We start from the raw sequence: 18,290 nt of genomic DNA, 5'->3' as shown, positions 1-18,290 counted from the left end.
CTCGTTTTTGTTTTCCTTTAGCACAAGCATCACAGATTTTATCATTATCAAATTTAAGCTTAGGCAACCCTCTTACTAAGTCTCCTTGAATTAACCGTTGCAAAACACTCATAATAGCATGACCTAGTCTCCTATGCCATAACCAACTATCATGCTCATCCTTAGCAACTAGGCATAAATTAGTCATATCAATAGAATCTAAATGCACCATGTAAATGTTTCCTATTCTATGACCAATAAGCATAATCCGATTAGATGCAATGTCAATGACTTTACAACCATTAATTTCAAATAAGACATTGAATCATTTATCGCATAATTGACTAATACTCAATAGATTATGCTTTAATCCATTCACATATAAAACATTCTTAATTTGTATGGAAGAGGTATTACCTATTGTACCAATACCTTCAATGTGACCTTTTGAATTGTCTCCAAAAGTCACTTCTCCTCCATTTTTGGCGTTAAGCTCAATGAACCGGCTTTTGTCTCCGGTCATATGTCTTGAGCATCCACTATCAAGGTACCATGAATTTGAATTTGTTTCCCGTGCCTTGTAGCAATGCTCCTTTCCCTACAAACATAGATTAATTTTTGATTTTTGGTACCCAAATTCTTTTGAGTCCATATTCATTAGTTTCCAAAATCCTAGTCCCCTTAGGTATCCATTTGTGTAGGATATTTTTATCTTTAGTAGTAATGAGTTCTTTAGGAACCCGCATACTTCTAATGATTTTTCCATTAGAAGTTCTTTGGGGACCTCTATGATTGTAGTTTCTAAAACTTTTTCTAACAAAGTTGGATTTTGAATTTCCACCTTTTTCAAAATGTTTTGTTCCAACTTTATCAAAAGAAGTTTTAAGATCATCAATTTTCTTTTGATGATCATCATTGATCTTTGAAAGTAAATTTTGCAAATCTAAATTTTTCTTTTCAAACTCTTCTAGTTTGATTTGCAAATTTTTGATTTTACTTTCAAGATCGTTGTTGGTTTTGGATATGAGTTTGTTTTCATTTTTCAATTTTGAAACATCATTTTTATATTTTAAAAACAATTTCTCATAATCCGAAGCCAACCCATTGTACTCCTCAAATAACTCATCATAAGATAAATCATCAAAATCGGATGAGTTAGAGGTTACCTTAGAATCTTCCCCGAATGCCATCAAGCACAAGTTTGCTACTTCTTGTTCCTCTTCATCGGAACTTTCTTCATCACTCCATGTAGCCACATGAGCCTTGTGCTTATTCTTTGATTGACCCTTTTTCTTCAATTATGGGCAATCATATTTGACATGCCCTGGCTTTTTGCATTCATAGCAAATGATTGGGTCTTTCTCTTTTGGTTCATTTTTTAGGCCTTCGTTTCGTTTGAATTTTCTTCCTTGGTAAGGTCTCATCATTTTTCTGAACCGTTTGGCAAACAATGCCATTTCCTCGTCATCATCATCATTATTAGAATCACTCTCATCTTTTTTGGATTTGAGAGCAACTCCAATATTTTTCTTCTTCTCCATTTCCTTTGGTGTCTCTTCAACTTTATCAAGGTCCACCTCATATTCAAGCATCATCTCATGAGTGAGGAGTGAACCGATAAGTTCTTCAAGAGTTAAGGACGATAGGTCCTTAGACTCGATGATTGCCGTCTTCTTTGATTGCCATGATTTTGGGAGGGAGTAGACTAACTTCCTCACAAGCTTTTCATTTGAGATGATCTCTCCATATGATTTGAGACCATTGACAATCGTTGAAAATCTATCCGTCATAGCTTTGATGTCTTCATTTGGTTTCATCCTGAAATTTTCATAGCTATGCGTTAGAATACTAATTTTTGATTTCTTTACCTCATCTGTACCTTCATGTGTGACTTGAAGCTTGTCCCATATTTCTTTGGCGGTTGTACACGATGAAACTCTTCCGTATTCATCTGGTCCAAGAGCACAAAAAATAATATGGATGGCTTTGGAGTTGAGCTGGAACATTCTTGTCTCTCCTTCACTCCACAACCTTGGATGAGTGAGAGGTTTGATGTATCCTTCTTCTACAGCATTCCATGCTCCCATGTCACTTGCTTTAATGAAGTACATCATTCTATTCTTCCAATAGGTATAGTTAGCTCCATTGAAGAAATGAGGCTTGTTGACGAGCATCGAATCGAGACCGGAGTCGAAGTTTGAAGCGGAGGCCATTGATGACTTTAATAATCGATATAACTCTTCCCGAATCAACTCAAGAGGCGATTAAACCTTCAAATGAGTTAGGCTCTGATACCAATTGTTGAGTTAATCGATCGACGGAATCGGCCAAGAGGGGGGTGAATTGGTAATTAAAAATTTCGTAGAAGCTTTTACAGAAAATTTGAAAGTAATTGCACAGCGATTTACAGTGGTTCGACTTTCTCAAACAAAGTCTACGTCCACTACCTTAGCTATCCACACTAAGGATTTTCCAACAAATTCACTAATTTGTTCTTTCTTTTGAGGCCAAAGAGATAACCTTACAAAATCCCTCAAGAGTATACCCCAACTCTTGAGAACACTCTTTTTCCCAAAGAGAAGATTACAAATTTGCAAACTTACAAGAAAACCTCACAAGGTAAGATGTTTGCACAATTCTAGAACAAGAAAAGAACACTCAAAGATAATTACAAATGAGCACAAATGGTGTTCTTGAAAGCAACATGAATATTGAAAGGAAAATTGGTTTGATTTGCACAAACTTGGTGTTTGATGCTTTCTCTCTTGTTTCTCTATGATTTATTGTTGATCAAGGGCTTTAGAACTTGTTTAAATACACCTTGAATCTCTTCTGAACGTTGGAGATGATTAGTGAAGATCATATAGCCGTTTTAGTGTGAAAACAATTAATAAAACAGTTTGGAGCGTGGGGGGAATCGGTTCCCTAAGTGTAAAATTCAAATATTTCGACCGTTGAACAGGGGGGAATCGGTTCCCTCCGAGCATTCTGGAAATCTCGGAGCCAAACCATTCAGGGGGAATCGGTACCCCCTTGAGGGGGAATCGGTTCCCTCTGAGCAACCTGGAATTTTTGGCTTTGAAATGGTTCGAAATACTTTGAAAGATTATTTTGAAATTATTTTAAGATTAAAACTTAATTTTACACTTAAGTAAGGATTAAAAATGATTTTGGAAATATTTTGAGTAATGTTTTGATATTCGAATAATTATATCGAATATACTTAGAAAATCATTTTGGAAAATCTTAAAATTCATTTAACTTAATTTGTTATATCGAAATATCAAAAGTTTTCAACACTCACCATTTTCCATTAAAAAATTGATGATCATCTAAGTTGGGCATTAACCTACTAAAATATGATAGTCATTTGAGATTTTGAGTTTAAAACATATGAATAATCAAATAACTATTTTACAATTTGTAGTAGTTGAAAGATTTAACAAAATAATATCCTTTAATTAAAAAATTATTTTATATGAAAGGATCAAGAAACTAGGTGTTCACTTGATAAATTATTCCTTTTGGACGAAAGTGAAATATTGAGGGTGCGTTTGGTTCACGGAATGTGAGATTACCCGTGGGAATGTAAGATTACCAGAGAATATGATTATTGGGAATGTTGTATTTTGTGTTTGGTTGGTTTAGCAGGAATGTAAGATTACTGTGTCTGGTTAAAAGAATAAAATATTATTGGAATGTATATTTGACCAAATTGTCCTTATTATATATTTGTTTTTAACAAGTTGGAAAATATTTATATATTTTCTTTAAAAAATTTAAATTCATAAAATTTATATAATTATTTTTACAAAATTGAAAATATAAAAAGATTTAATGAAATGGTAAAATTTTATTTTAACCCCTGAATTTAATATAAAATTTTAATTAGACTTTTTTGTAAATATAAAATAGTTTAAGGATAAATTTGTGATTTATCATTCGTAAAATTTTTATTATTCAATGACAGAAGAATGATATTTTTGAAAAAAATAATAATTTAAGGTCATTTTAATATAAAATACCAGTAATCCAACAATACCTAAGTAAATGGAGATAATGATATTTTCGATAATATACTTTAAAAAATTCACTATTAGTAATCTTATATTATCAAAAATGAAATTTCTGAACTAACCAAACGGAGAAATATGAATCTAATTGCCATGAGAATCCCCCACTCTCCCATCCACCTCAGTTGACGCTGCTGAGTAGTTAAACCCTAAAAACAGGGGTTGGGTTCTAAATTCCGCACTGCCTGATCTTCTCCAAAAACCACCATTTTTTTTAATCCTCTGTTTGATCTTAACCCAAAAAGAAGCTTGTCTGGTGATAAACCCCTTAATCAGGTAAGCAACCCAAATGAGTTGTGTAGTCCATTTTCATGTTCTTGCCAAAAAAAAAAGAGAAAAGAATTAATAACCAAGTATTTTCTATTGATTGTCTCATGAAAACAATTTCGGGTTAGTTTCTTTTGAAAGAAATCGTGTCTTCATCTTGCCATGTTTATTTGTAGAACCAGCAGAAGAGTCGCTAAGTTGTCTAAAATGATCGCTAATTTGGACAAGTTTGTTGTATTGTCTGATGTTGTGTGTGAAAAATCCAAGGTTGTTCAAAACCCATGTTCTGTCTCACTGAATGTTAGATGTTTTAGGAGTTCTAGGCTTGTTTTTAGTGCAGAAGAATCATCTATGGTTGAGTCCATACAATCGAGTTTTGGAATAGCCGGTCGGATCTCTCGGTCGGCTAAAACCGAGGCTCGGGTTGTCCTATTTGATTACTTGCACTCCACTAGGGGCTTTAGTTTCATGGATGCTGAGCATATGAGCAAGAACTCACCTCATTTTCTTCACAAATTGTTGTCCAAGCTTGATCCTGAGAAAGATGTAGCAAAGTCTTTATCTAAGTTCCTTAGATACAATCCAATTAACGAGTTCGAACCGTTCCTAGAGAGTGTTGGTTTGAGCCCTGCGGAGATAGAATTTCTTGTTCCGCAACGGTTGATGTTTTTGACGGATGATAGCGTCTTGCTTGACAATTTTCGCTTTTTGTGCGACTATGGAATTCCTCGTATTAAGATGGGAAAGATGTACAAGGAGGTCAGGGAGATTTTTGGATATGATTACGGGAAATTGGCTTTGGAACTTCAGGCTTATGAGAATCTGGGTCTCAGCAAACCGATAGTTATAAAGCTTGTTAGTTATTGTCCGTCTCTTCTGGTCGGTTGTGTGAATGCCGACTTTGCTGCGGTTCTTGAGCGTTTCGAAGCATTAGGAATGAAAAAGGATGAGATTGGAGGGTTCGTATCGGGTAAGGGTATGTATGATTGGAGTAGAATGCTGGACGCACTTGATTTTCTTGAGAGAGTGGGTTATACCAAGGAGCAATTACGCGATCTATTTAAAACGAATCCGACATTGTTGTTTCAAGGTTCTGGAAAGAAGGTTTATGTACTATTTGGCCGCTTACTGAAACTAGGTCTCGAGATGAACAAGGTTTATTCCTTGTTTATGCTGAACCCGCATATATTGTCCGTTAACGGCACCAAAAATCTTTGCAAGGCATTGGATTTCTTGTTTGATATCGCGATGCAATCCGAAGATATCACATGCATTGTCTCTGCCCACATGGAACTAATGGGTTTGTATTCTTTGAAAGGACCTAAAACAGTTTGTAGAGAGTTGAATGTTAAGAAAGATGAGTTATGCCAAATTATAAAGGCGAATCCTATAAAATGGTTCACTCTGGCTTCTAAATCCGAGGTCCAATGCAGTATGCAGGTAGCTCAGAAGCACCCGAGTACTTATCTAGAGAAAACAGCATTCTTATTGAGATTAGGATATCTCGAAAACTCGGATGAGATGTTGAAAGCATTGAAGAAGTTCCGAGGCAGAGGGGATCAATTGCAGGAGAGATTTGATTGCTTGGTAAACGCGGGTTTGGACAGTAATGTCGTCAAGAACCTAATCAAACATGCTCCGATGGTGCTTAACCAGTCAAAGGAAGTACTGGAGAAGAAAATAGATTGCTTAAAGAATTGGTTAGGGTACCCGATAGAATCAGTCGTGGCGTTCCCGACATATTTATGTTACGAGATGGAAAGAATTAATCAAAGGTTTTTGATGTACGCGTGGCTAAGGGAGAGAGGAGCAGCCAAGGCGATGTTGTCATTGAGCACAATCCTTGCATGTTCCGACACTCGGTTCGTGAAGTATTTCGTAGAAGTCCATCCTGAAGGTCCAGCCAAATGGGAGAGTCTAAAGAAATCATCATCGAGTTCACTGTAAGATAATTACATTCATTATTTGTACTCATTATACAGTGACTATTTCCTTTGTTAAAATTTTCACGTCTTCATAAGTATACGAATGGTGAATGGTGTTCGTTCGTTTCTTGTTTTAATTCTTAATCTTAATCTTGTTTTATTTTGTTTTCACAACAAGCTACTCAGGGTTTTACTTCAAAAATACAGTTAAAACCAAGTCACACAGGTCATGAAAAGGGTTAAAGAGATATGAACCAGTTGTGATTTTCTATGCAATCCAACCTCTGAAGATCACTACTGACATTTTAATGGTTTTTCAAGCTTTAATCTCACAAATACACCCACATTTCTTCATAATTTCCGGAGCTTATTCGGTCCACCATCTTTTAACGAGGACGATGACGACGAAGTTAATCTGTTGCGGTTAAATTCGGCCTTGTCTTTGTTGAATGCTTTCTGAACATCCTCCTTCAGCTCCCTGAAGCGCGATCTCTTTAACTTCTGCTCCTCCAGAGAGCCGCGCTCGAGGTAAAACAAATCGGGAAGGTCGTCTTCCATGAACTTATCTAGCACTTCCGAGCAATGCGGGAAATAACGACGGCCCATTTCAACTGTCGGAAACAACAATCACATCATTTAAACCAACAGTGACACCAAAAACATGCAGGGTTATATAGAACCTTCCATCACCTGTTTTCATAAGGGCCTCCATCCTTGCAAAAAGTCTCTTCTTCTGCATCACAGGCGTCTCATTCAAGTCCACCTGACTTAAATTTCCATTCGAACCCTTCGAAGAGAGGCCGGAAAACTCCGAGGTTCTTTCAGCATGTGCTATGTCCATGGCAAGTTTTGCTTCACTCGGGAAAAGTAACCTCGCGAACGAGACTGCAATACGCAACATTACTCGGAGATGATTTTCTAAAGAAAACAAACTCACAAAGAATCGTATGCAGCTTTTAAGTGCAACGATGAATGCAAATGAGCAAAGCTATACATTAAACCAAATCACAAAGAGAAAGTGTTACCATGAATGAGTCGATTGAAAAGCCAACTAAGCGAAACCCGAAACCCGACTTTTACCAAGTATTTCATTACATCATACTTTCTCAATTAACAATGAGTCTTTCAGCTCAGAAAATGAACCAAAACATAGTTAGCTGTTAGTCTGCAATCTTAGCCATATGCATACTGGGGAATGGATCCAAGTCCAACTCTTTCATGAACACACTCAAACTATGTGGCTTATTAAGACTTATAATCTCCTAAACATTATTCAGAAACTCGATACATGGTCGATTCGTTTCATGCACACGGATACTATTTGCAGAAACTCGAGACGGCATATAAAGATATATTACAGCTAGAGAGTAGATAAAGAGCCAAGGGAAATCCCTGCATAGAGTAATACCTCGGTTCTCTAGGTACAGAAGTCGCATATGCATGTCATCGGCCAATGTATGAGAAGTAATGGAAACATCTCCTGCCATCGGATTTCTCCTCATTTCCCTCTCTAAAACGTCGATGCATATCCGATCTTTATTTGTTTCCTTTCCCTGCTCTGTTTTCGCATGATAATCCTTCGGTCTCGTCAACCTCTGGCAGATGTTAAAAGCACTCCGTCCATCCCACGTCAATTCCGAAGCAGATGCCCCTTTCGCAAGAAGCGACATTATCACCGACGGTTCTTTACGCATTGCAGCTACGTGAAGAACGGTATAACCACGAGAATTCCGTTGATTGACATCAGCCAGGCCCAGGGCGAGAATCTCGGAAACAATCTTGGGATCACAATAAGCAGCTGCGTAATGGAGGGCAGCGGCATCATCCAAAGTTATGTGCGACTCCCTTAAAAGCAGTTTAACGAGTTCAATGTCATCCGAGTCCAACGCTTTGTGTATTCTCCGTATTCTTTTCTCTCTAGTAGGATCGACGACAGCTGCCTCGCTATCTTCGCCTTCAGGCGGAGGCTTGCAGCGAAGCATCCGAATACTCTCCGCAACCTCATAAGGAAGCTCTTTCTCGATAGAGATGCTATCGAGATCCGACCTTGTCACCCTATCAACACATTGCGAAACAAGCTGACTACACTGGCAATGGAAAGCAACCTCAAGAATCGGAATAATATCTTCTACCAGAGCCTTATCAACAAAATTAAGAAGCCGTCGCTGCAAATATATATCCATGCTTTCAATTACTACGAAGTTAAAGGCTTTTCATTACATATTCACAGAAGACTGAAGAATCCATAGGCTATTCACATCCAACACGTATGCTTACAGAGATTACAACAATCAACAGTAAATAAAACCGGTAAGAAAGAAGAAGAAAACCATAAAAAAAACTCAACTTTACAGACCTGAAAAAGTGAAACCATCTCAGGCACTTGAAATATCGACGAAGCATACATCAACTCGACAGCAAAATTAATGGCGGGACGACAAGCATCATTTGCACAAGCAGTGTCAACACATGTGGAAACCTCCATGGGAGAAGCCTTGAGCTTCCCTGTATACAAATAACTCAACAAAACCTGAAAAGCTTCAACCCCAATCTTGCCATAAGGCAAGAAATCACTCATCTTGTAGCTTGGTTTCTTCTTCCCCACACCTTCTTCTTCCCCAGACCCATTTTCTTTCTTGAACAGTTCATTGAAGAACTTGCTTCGAACAGCTAGAATACATCTATGGACACCCACTGAAACACCTTCAACAACCACATCCGCATCGCTAAAAGGGGGGGAATCGTCTGAAATAAGGTTCTCTAAGCTTGAACTAAGCTTGGTCAAGCTTATAACTTCGAGGTTTGCACTTGCACCAGTTTCGGGAAGGGAAAGTGAAGGGATATTGTGAGTGATTGAGTCATTTGAGGGATGGGATGATGAACTGAAGCTCAATGAAGATGATGGCTCGGACAAATTAGCCATTAAAGCTTAATCTAAGAACCCCACAAATTAAAAATTAAAACTTCGTAACGAAATCACATGACTGAAATCAAATAAATAAATAAAAACTTTCTTGAATTTCCAGGACCTCTTGATTATCATAACAAGGAGAAAAACAAGGGTTTTTAGAAAAGACCAGGAATCAGATCCTTGAAAAAGGAAATCCCACTAAATATTAATGTGATTTGCTTTATAAAATGTAATAAAAATGGAAACTTGGCAGAGATCAAAGAGAGAATTTGATGCTTAGTGAAGAGCCGAAGACTTGGGGAAGACACGAAGAAAGTCAATAGAGGGATAATACTAATAACAATTATTAAAAATTATATTTTTTTCTAAAAAAAGAGGAAATTTTATATTTCGCTTTCGAAAGGGCGATGAAGTGGTTTGGATGACTTCGAAGATGACGTGGTCAATTGGAGCTGGGTTCCACTGATGTCATGCATGACATCATCTTGTGAGGTGATTGGGGCTTATCTTCAATCATCAATAGTAAGGGTTAGTTGAGAGGTAAATTACGTATTTAGTTATTCCTCTATTTATACGGTTTTATTTTTATCATTTAATATTCTTTTATCATATTTAATATTATATTTTTATTTCATTTCGATTATTTGCTACTAAAAAATAGAATAAATTATGTATTTAATTACTTAACTATTTGCGGTTATACTTTTGTCACTCAATAATTTTTTTTAAAATCATAATTAATGTTATGATTTTGTCTTATTTTTACCATTTATTATTAAAACATAACACTGATGTTGACATATCACCATAAGATAATATCACATTATTATTGTAAAAATAAAAAACGTTATGTTAACAGTTTTATTAATTTTTTTAGTGACAAATGATTTAAATGAAACTAAAATATAACATTATATATGATTTTGAAGAAAAATAATCATTAGGTGACCAAAACATAATCACATGAATAGTTGACTGACTAAATTCATATTTTACCCTAAATATAAAATAATGACATGACAATTTTTTATATATTTCATTAATGACATGATCTTACCTCTAGGTATATGCATACGATCCCATGGGGTAAAATGCATACCATTATTTTTATATTATATATTAAATATAATTTAATATATTAAAATAAAAAAAGTAAGAAATTGTGTATACCCATTATTTTACTCCAAATTGATTAATTAAAGAAAATTCTTCAAATTGACAAGAAATCTCGAGATTTGCAATACTCCGTCGGGAAAGTTATCTCACCTATTTCTTATCTGTAAAGAATATTCTATATTTGAATTACTTAAAAATTAAATTAATATCGAAATTTTGCATAAAACAAAATATGACTCAATTTTCTAAAACACACGTCATTAATACCAACATTAAATATAAAAAATGAAAAATAAAATAAAAATACCATTATTTTAATAAATACATAAAAAGGCTTGTGTTTTCAAGTTCATATTTCGTTTGAACGTCGTATCAGATTATACTATTTCGATCAAGTAGTGTTTTCCACGCCCGTTCTACAAATAAAGTGTTCTTGAAAATATTTGAGTCAAATACATAGAAAGGAAATTATCAATATCAAGCAACTTATAAGTATATAGGTTTAACAACTACGTCATAAATTAATTAAAGTTTACTATAATAGTAAAAAATCTATTAAATAATATGTATACATATGGCATAAAAAACAAGGTCCTAAAAAACATAATATTATAAGGACCAAAAAAATACACATATATCTTTAAGAGAGACCTGAAACAAACCTAATTAAAATAACAAGGTCTAAACATGTAAATAGACTAAACTATATCTAAACAAGGACTAAAATTGCCTACAAGCTAACTTTAAGGACCTGGTACATAAATTACCATTTTCGTGAAGTAAAATAAATGACTAAAAAAGATGAAGGGAAAACAAGTTGGCATGATTCAACATCTACCCTAAAAACTAAAATAGTGACCAAAATACAAAATTCAGAAATAAAGAGGACAATGTCTAATACTAGCAAAAATATATAATACACAACAAGTGACCAAAATGAACATTACATAAATAATGAGCTCGAAACAATAGAAAATAAAGCTTTATTAGTGACTAGAATAAAAAGTTACAAAACGAGAAGGCCCCAAAGTAGAGTTCACCCACACGCTAAAGTGATATCTTGCCCCTTCCCGAAACGGTGTAGTTTGAGGCCTTGAATATAAAGCCAAACAACAGGACAAAATTCGACCAGACCCTTCATTTGTCATATTTCACCATCTCTCTTCAAAACCATATAGAAAAAAGCTCTCAAATCCTCTCTTCTCCTCTCCTATTCTCCTCACATCCTCCGCTGAGGAAAGAAACCACAACTCCCCGACCACCTTATATCGGTGGCCACGGGGAGTAAAAATGTGCCAAAAGCCCCATTCTTCACTCATTGTCTATCTCTCTCCTCTGTCTTTCTCTAAAAAACTCGAAAAACCTGAATCCCAAAACCAGCTCCATAAAATACAAGACTTTTACCTTCAAAGATAGAGGTTCCTTGGTTCGATGAAGCAACGATTGATGATTTTTCTGGGTAAGGATTATTGTTTTCTTTTTTAGTCTCGTTTGTTTTTTGTTCTCTTTTTTTTTGGTTGTTTGAAGTACCTTCTTCTTCTCTGGTTTCTCCTTTTTATCCTGCATGTGATGGTTTTGGTGAGATCCTTTTGTTGTTACCGAGAGGATAAGATATTATTATCCTAATTTCAATGATTGACATAGTAGGATTTGTTTTGGATTTGTTTTGACTATTTTATGGCTTTTTCCTTATATCTGATTTGCTTGGTGATTGACTGGTGGATGGTCTGCTGAAACGACGATGGCAGGAGCAGACAGTGGCTGTGACGGGACTGACTTGGCTCCGACGACAGCGGCGGGGGGAGCTGTACATGGTTCAGCTTGAGTGGCGACAGAGAGCTTTAGGGTGAAAACCCTAACTTGTTATCACAATCTAGATCGTTGGATCTCTCACAGATCCAACGGTTGATACTGTACGACGGCTGGGAAAAGTCTAGAACCCTTAACTGATGGCATAGGTCACACGTGGACTGTAACATCCCAAATCAGGACTGGTGACTAAAATGCAATTTTTGAAAACTTTGTGCTTAATTTCGAAATAAGTTAAAAGTTTAGGAACTTAATTAAAAATATTTTGTAAAAGATGATTTAGTAAAGATCGAAAGAAAGAAGGGTAAAATGGTTATTTGACATGAAAGATTTTTATCTTTCTTTTGAAAGCTATACAGCACGTGGAAAAGATAGAAATTCTCCAGAGTCTTCTTCAGTTTCTTCTTCCTCTCCACCACCGTGGGTTCTTGCATAAGGTAAGTTGGTCTCTAGTTAAGATTTTCTTTTGTTTTAAAGTTGGATTTTATTCTTGGGATAGTAAAGAAGCTTAAGCAAAGCTTAAGGTAGCTTAAAACTCTAAGATAATTAAGTTGGAAAGGATTAAAGATAACATGATTATAAGTGAAATCTTGGAATAGAGTTCATAACTAGAATTGGAAGTTAAATTTGACTTGTCATCAATCTAATTAAGACGTATGAAGTGTTAAAATTAGAATTCAAACATGTTGCAAAGTTGGTGTAATTCTTGAATTACATATGGATGATAGGATTTTAAGGTTAAAAAGGTGATTAATGAATAGAAATGAGTTTGAATATGAGTAGGTGAGTTAGTAATATGTAAAGGAATGAAATATAAAGCGTTGAGCTAAAAATGAAGTATTTTTGTACTCAAAATGCAATTTTGGGCTAGTGTGTATCGATACACATTCAACATGTAACGATAGATCAAGGGTAAATTTTCAGAAAATATTCAGAGTGTACCGATACACAGGAAGTGTATCGATACACCCCTTAAAATAAAAAATTGAATGTAATTTGTGTACCGATACATAGGTAGCGTATCGATACACACTTTAAGGGATGTATCGATACACACGTTAAGGGATGTATCGATACCCCGTAGAGTGTATCAATACCTACCTTATATAAGAAATAAAATTACCTTTCTTTTAGTTTAAGGAATAAAATATTAGAGTAAGTTATTTAGAATACTTATATGTATCAATATATGATTGTGTAGATATTGATCTAGAGCAACATCCGAACAAGTCGACAAGAAATAGTCATCGAGAAAAAGATAAGAGATCGATATTGACTAGTGATGACAGGTGAGTGTGTATTAGTTAGTATATTACGATGAATGGAAATAAGACTTGTGACAAGTCTATTTCCTATATTAGCATACATATAAGCATGTTATTGATATGAGCATATTTTTGATATATTATTGTATATGTGGTATGATCTGTGTGAATATATGCTATTGTTATGTGATTAAGATATCAATTATGTGATAATGAATTGTATGGATATATGAAAGGTGAAGTAAGCTAAATAACGTGGACCTAGGTGACTATGTGTGAAAATGGTATAAATAGTGTGACCATAAAGTATGTGAACATATGTATATGAGATAAACCATGTGGATATGATCTATGAGAGTATAAGTGATATGATAAGAAACTATAATAATATATGTATATGTGATATGGCTATATGAATATATGGTAAACATAATAATAATGCCCATATTACGTGTCATGAGAACTAGAGGTATAGTTGGCATGCCAAGAGTCGAGGATTCTACGTGGTCCTTCAGGACATATATGTAATTATGTGGAACATACATATGGTACTTCAGTACACTTATTTGGTCCATTATATTATGTATATGGTTCTTAAGGAGTGGTCATTCGGGACATAGTGGTCCTTCGGGACATAGTGGTCTTTCGGGACATAGTGGTCATTCGGGACAAATATACAGTGCTCCTAGTGGGAATTTATTTGAGTTGTTGTGACAGCATCAGTGCACAACCTCAATGAACTCACATATATTTAGTTCTCTAAAGTGTACATGGGCCAATAAAGAAATAATATACCTAAACTTACTATGATTGTTATATGTGATTGAACATTTGGATATGAATGTATGAGTTTCATTTATTGCATATGTTATAGGTTCTATGTAAAATATGTTGGTATGATATATTGAAATGAAAGTGAATATAATATAATTATATGATATGTTATCAGTAATTACATGAGAAATCTATTGAACACTATACATATATGCATAGGCAATGAAGTGGTGAACTATATGATTAATGAAAATTGAGATAAGCAGATAGTATATTAACTATGAAGTATGTATATAAATAAGTATAAGAGTATATTAGATAAGTTGTGTAGGAAGGTGTATACGTTTAAAATAGAACTGTGAACTAATCTTGCTAAATTAATAAAATATATGAAATTTAGTATAAGAATCTAAGAAATCGTATGAGAATGTCAGGGGAATCAAATAACAATAAGTTATGCAAATGTATGTTTTTGTAATGAAGATTAGGCGAGGAATGAATTAAGAGAATATAAGAAATTAGTATACCAGAATATGATATAGAATATGTAACGAGAATTTATAGGTAAAATGTTAAATAGAAACATATAGAAATAAGAGATAAGATATGTAGGATTATGATCAAAATTACATGATTAGGAATAATGTAAGTAAACATCTTAAATGAAGATAGTAGAAGGTGATATAAGCTAAGTAGTGTAAATTAAATGATTATAAGAATATGAAATAATAAAACTCATATGTGATATTATAATGTTTGTGTATGTATGTATTTATTTTATGAAGTGGACATGAAGATGTATATTATAATAGCATTAATTATTCATGCATTGTTAGAAGTTATAGTTTATATTATATGTTTATATGCCTCACTAAGTCATAGACTTAGCGTGTGAGTGTTTCACACGTAGGTTCCGGAAAGCGAGAAGTGAAGTGATGAGGAGCAAGACATGTCAGATTCTCCTTACCATAGCTCTGATATGTTCTGTAAAAATAATTGATTTTAATAAATGAAAAGTAATCATTTTCTTGAATTATGAATTTGAATTTTAGTCATTTTATAAAGGAAAATGTTTGAATAGTCATTGTGACACCTCGGACTCGGATCCGGGTCGGATACGGGTTGGGGGTGTTATATGGACCTCCTCTATTGGGCCCAAGTTGGTGGGCTGCTAGGCAAATACATTGGGCTTCGGGTTGGCTGGGAGTAACTATAGCATCCCAAACTACGGGTTAGTGACTAAATTGTAAATTTTCAGAATTTGGTGATAAAAGTAGAATAGTTGAATAATTCAATGATTTATTTGGGGATATTTCCTGAAAGTTGTTAGTAATTATCCAAAGAATTAAAGGGTAAAATGGTCATTTGACAAGAAAGATTTTTTATTTCCTTATAAGATAAGAAAACCCACGTAGATTGTGAAGGATGATAATAAGCTTTCATAGTTATCTTCTTCTTCATTCTTCTCTCAAACGTAAGAGCTCAAAGGAAAAGGCAAGTTTCCTCATTAGTTGATTATTTGTTCAATTAAAGGTTGGGTTTTGATCCTTAGATGATAATTAAGCTTAAGGAAAGCTTAATTTGTCTTAAAATCAAAATATTAAGAAGTTGTGAAAGATTAAAGAAAATGGGTTTTAAAGAGAATTTCTAGAAAAGAGTTTATAAGTTGAATTTAAAACTAAATTTGACTTGTCATCAACATAATTAAGAGATATGAAGTGTTAGAAATGAATTCAGAACATGTGGAAAATTCGGTATGATTCTTAATTTTAAGAATCATAATGAGATATGGAATATAAAGATGGTTTATATGGATATAAGTTGGTTTAAGTAATGGTATCGATACCCCCTAATGGTATGATAGTTGCTAGAGTCGCCACCGATCATTTGGTTGACTGGATACCTTAATTTATCATCTTACTTGATCTGCGTTTTGTCATAAATATGTTGGATTCGAGAGTCGATTACAACCAATGAAGGATTAGCACCCTTGTACTTCCCTTTCGGTACCAAGTTAATTTATCTATTGTATTGATTGCGAAAATTAAAAGTTAAACTGAAATTTAAAGAGTCAATCCTAATTACTTACTTTTGACCGATTAAAGTTGTTCCTAAGAGAAGATAAAAACAAGTTTACATATATAAAAAAAATGGGTATATATATATATATATATATATAAAATAAAGTTACGTAAAAGAAATAAAGAAATAAAAATATATAAATAGGAAAAATATTAAAAAAAATAGATATGCAAATATATATATACATATAAATGTTAAAGAAAAAAGGGAAAAAAGAGAAAAATGTTAAATAAAAAAATAAAAAAATAGGATAAAATAAAAACATATGTAAAGGACCGAATCGAAACAAATTGGAATTTATGGATCCAAATAATGCTAGAAATGGGCTTCCAGGAGAAATAAGAAAAGTTAGGGGACTGAATTACAAAATACAAGAAATATGATCAAGGATTGGAGTGAATTAATTGAAAATTCAGAGGCAAAATTATAATAGGTGACCAAAATGAACTACGTATCAAAAGTACAGGGACTATAGAAATAATTTAAAAAACTTATAATTACAACCTAGTCCTCCTATAAATACCCCTAAATCACCTAATTCTCTCATTTCTCACCCTTTCTCCTAAACCAAATGTCGATACAATTTTTCGCCTGGGCAGGGAAAGATCGATACCGACTCGGGGGTTTTCTCTTTGAAAATCTTTCGAAAATGTGAGAAGTCGCCACCAATAATTTAATGTGAGATTGGAACACCATAAAAAATCTTAGATGATTAAGAAAATTAGTGCTTAATAAAGTTAAGCACCATCAAAGAAAGATAGAGATTCTGGTTTTCAACTTTAAACCGAATATAATTAGTTGTATTCTCTGGCAGAGAATAAAACCAATCAGTTCAGATGTATTGGAAATTAAAGTATTAAAGGAACTTTATCGTTCTGAAATAGAATAGTTTCTTTATAGCTTGGACAAGATAAAGTGGAAGAGATGGATGTTAATTAGAGAATATTAAAAGATCAAGGAGGGGTTAAGAATATATATATCAGTGATCAGTTATAAGACAAAGATAAATGGAATGGTTGAATTTGAACCAAATGAATTGTATTATGGACGAGTGAGAATGAAGGTTTGATAAGTGAAGAAAATAACGAATGGATTATTTTGACTGGAAAGAATATATATATATGGATAGTTTGATGAAGGTTTATGTTTTGATTGAAAGAAATAAGTTGAATAATAAAGTAGTGTGATAGTGAATGTATTAAAGTTAAAGGATGTGTATGTTTGACGGAAACTAAGGATTGATAGAAATGTTAAAAAGGATAAAGAAGGAAAAGTATAAATGATATGAAAGGAATGTAAAAGCATAAGGGGGAAAAAGGTAATGAAAGAATTAAAGTAATGAAGTGAAGATTATGATAGCACGAAAGATTTATTGAAGAGGTGATATGTGAAAAGGAATATTAGACGTGTAAATAGTATTGTGTATAAGCAAGAGTGTGGATATGATCAGGGATTTGCATTATAGATGGAAAGAGTTAGCAATGGCTAACAAAATTATGTGATGGAAATGTATTGAAATTATAAGATATTGTCAGGTTATGATAACCAAATATGAAGTGGATTCAAATACAATGTATATTTTCATTATGTAATGTGATGTGGTAAAGGAGATAAGGATTAATATGTTTAAGAGAAGATAAAGAGTAATAGAAAAGTTTGAGAATGAGTATGTCAGTGAACAATTTATAAGATAAAGGAAGTTATAACGTTTGATTTTGAAACAGAGGAATAATACTGTGTGTGAGTAAGAGTCCGAGTTTGAAAAGTTGAGTAAGATATTGTTGAGGAAATTTTTGATTGAAAAGAAGGTATATGATTGAGTTGATAAGGGTTGTACCCTATATTAAAAAGTTAAGGATTGCGTTCAGAAAATTAAATGCGCAACTGGATAATGTTAGAGGATCTCCACTATTCTAAAGTGAAAAAGTTAGATGAAATAATTTAGTTGCTATGCGGTTGAGTTAAAGTATGGTAAATAAATATTATAATGGGAATAATAGAAGATTCATTGATATGATTATTGTTTTGGAAGAGTTTAAAGAAATAGGTACATTGGTGATTATTTTATAAGATAGAAGATGTTGAAAGG

The 18,290-nt window shown here is 33.7% G+C and overlaps 2 protein-coding genes across 2 annotated transcripts; one reads left to right on the top strand and one right to left on the bottom strand.

The window, feature by feature from the left end:
* The first annotated feature begins 4,198 nt into the window (after positions 1 to 4,198).
* Positions 4,199 to 6,266, top strand: LOC120219137 (transcription termination factor MTEF18, mitochondrial-like). Its single transcript, XM_039216012.1, has one exon. It carries the CDS (start codon positions 4,482 to 4,484, stop codon positions 6,264 to 6,266), a length of 1,785 nt encoding a protein of 594 aa, XP_039071943.1. The 5' UTR covers positions 4,199 to 4,481.
* A 205-nt stretch (positions 6,267 to 6,471) lies between these two features.
* Positions 6,472 to 9,213, bottom strand: LOC120115087 (BTB/POZ domain and ankyrin repeat-containing protein NPR1-like). The gene is made up of 4 exons (XM_039135840.1): positions 8,601 to 9,213; positions 7,653 to 8,409; positions 6,935 to 7,129; positions 6,472 to 6,855 (listed from the first exon to the last, which is right to left on the bottom strand). The coding sequence occupies exons 1-4, from the start codon at positions 9,165 to 9,167 to the stop codon at positions 6,596 to 6,598; spliced, it is 1,779 nt and encodes a 592-aa protein (XP_038991771.1). The 5' UTR covers positions 9,168 to 9,213; the 3' UTR covers positions 6,472 to 6,595.
* Between the last annotated feature and the right edge of the window lie 9,077 nt (positions 9,214 to 18,290).

This window comes from Hibiscus syriacus, unplaced genomic scaffold, assembly GCF_006381635.1.
Source record: "Hibiscus syriacus cultivar Baekdansim isolate YM2019G1 unplaced genomic scaffold, ASM638163v2 tig00000778_pilon, whole genome shotgun sequence".
Lineage (NCBI taxonomy): Eukaryota > Viridiplantae > Streptophyta > Magnoliopsida > Malvales > Malvaceae > Hibiscus > Hibiscus syriacus.
The sequence above is the reverse complement of the archived record's forward strand: the minus strand, read 5'-3'. Positions and strand labels throughout refer to the sequence as shown.

What these genes read in the sequence shown, in the direction of transcription:
- LOC120219137 (XM_039216012.1), top strand. Translation starts at nt 4,482, where the DNA reads ATGTTTATTTGTAGAACCAGCAGAAGAGTCGCTAAGTTGTCTAAAATG.
- LOC120115087 (XM_039135840.1), bottom strand. Translation starts at nt 9,167, where the DNA reads ATGGCTAATTTGTCCGAGCCATCATCTTCATTGAGCTTCAGTTCATCA. An exon ending in TCTGTACCTAGAGAACCGAG is followed by an intron (nt 7,130 to 7,652) that starts GTATTACTCTAT and finishes TGCGTATTGCAG; the next exon opens with TCTCGTTCGCGAGGTTACTT. An exon ending in GGAGGCCCTTATGAAAACAG is followed by an intron (nt 6,856 to 6,934) that starts GTGATGGAAGGT and finishes TGTTTCCGACAG; the next exon opens with TTGAAATGGGCCGTCGTTAT.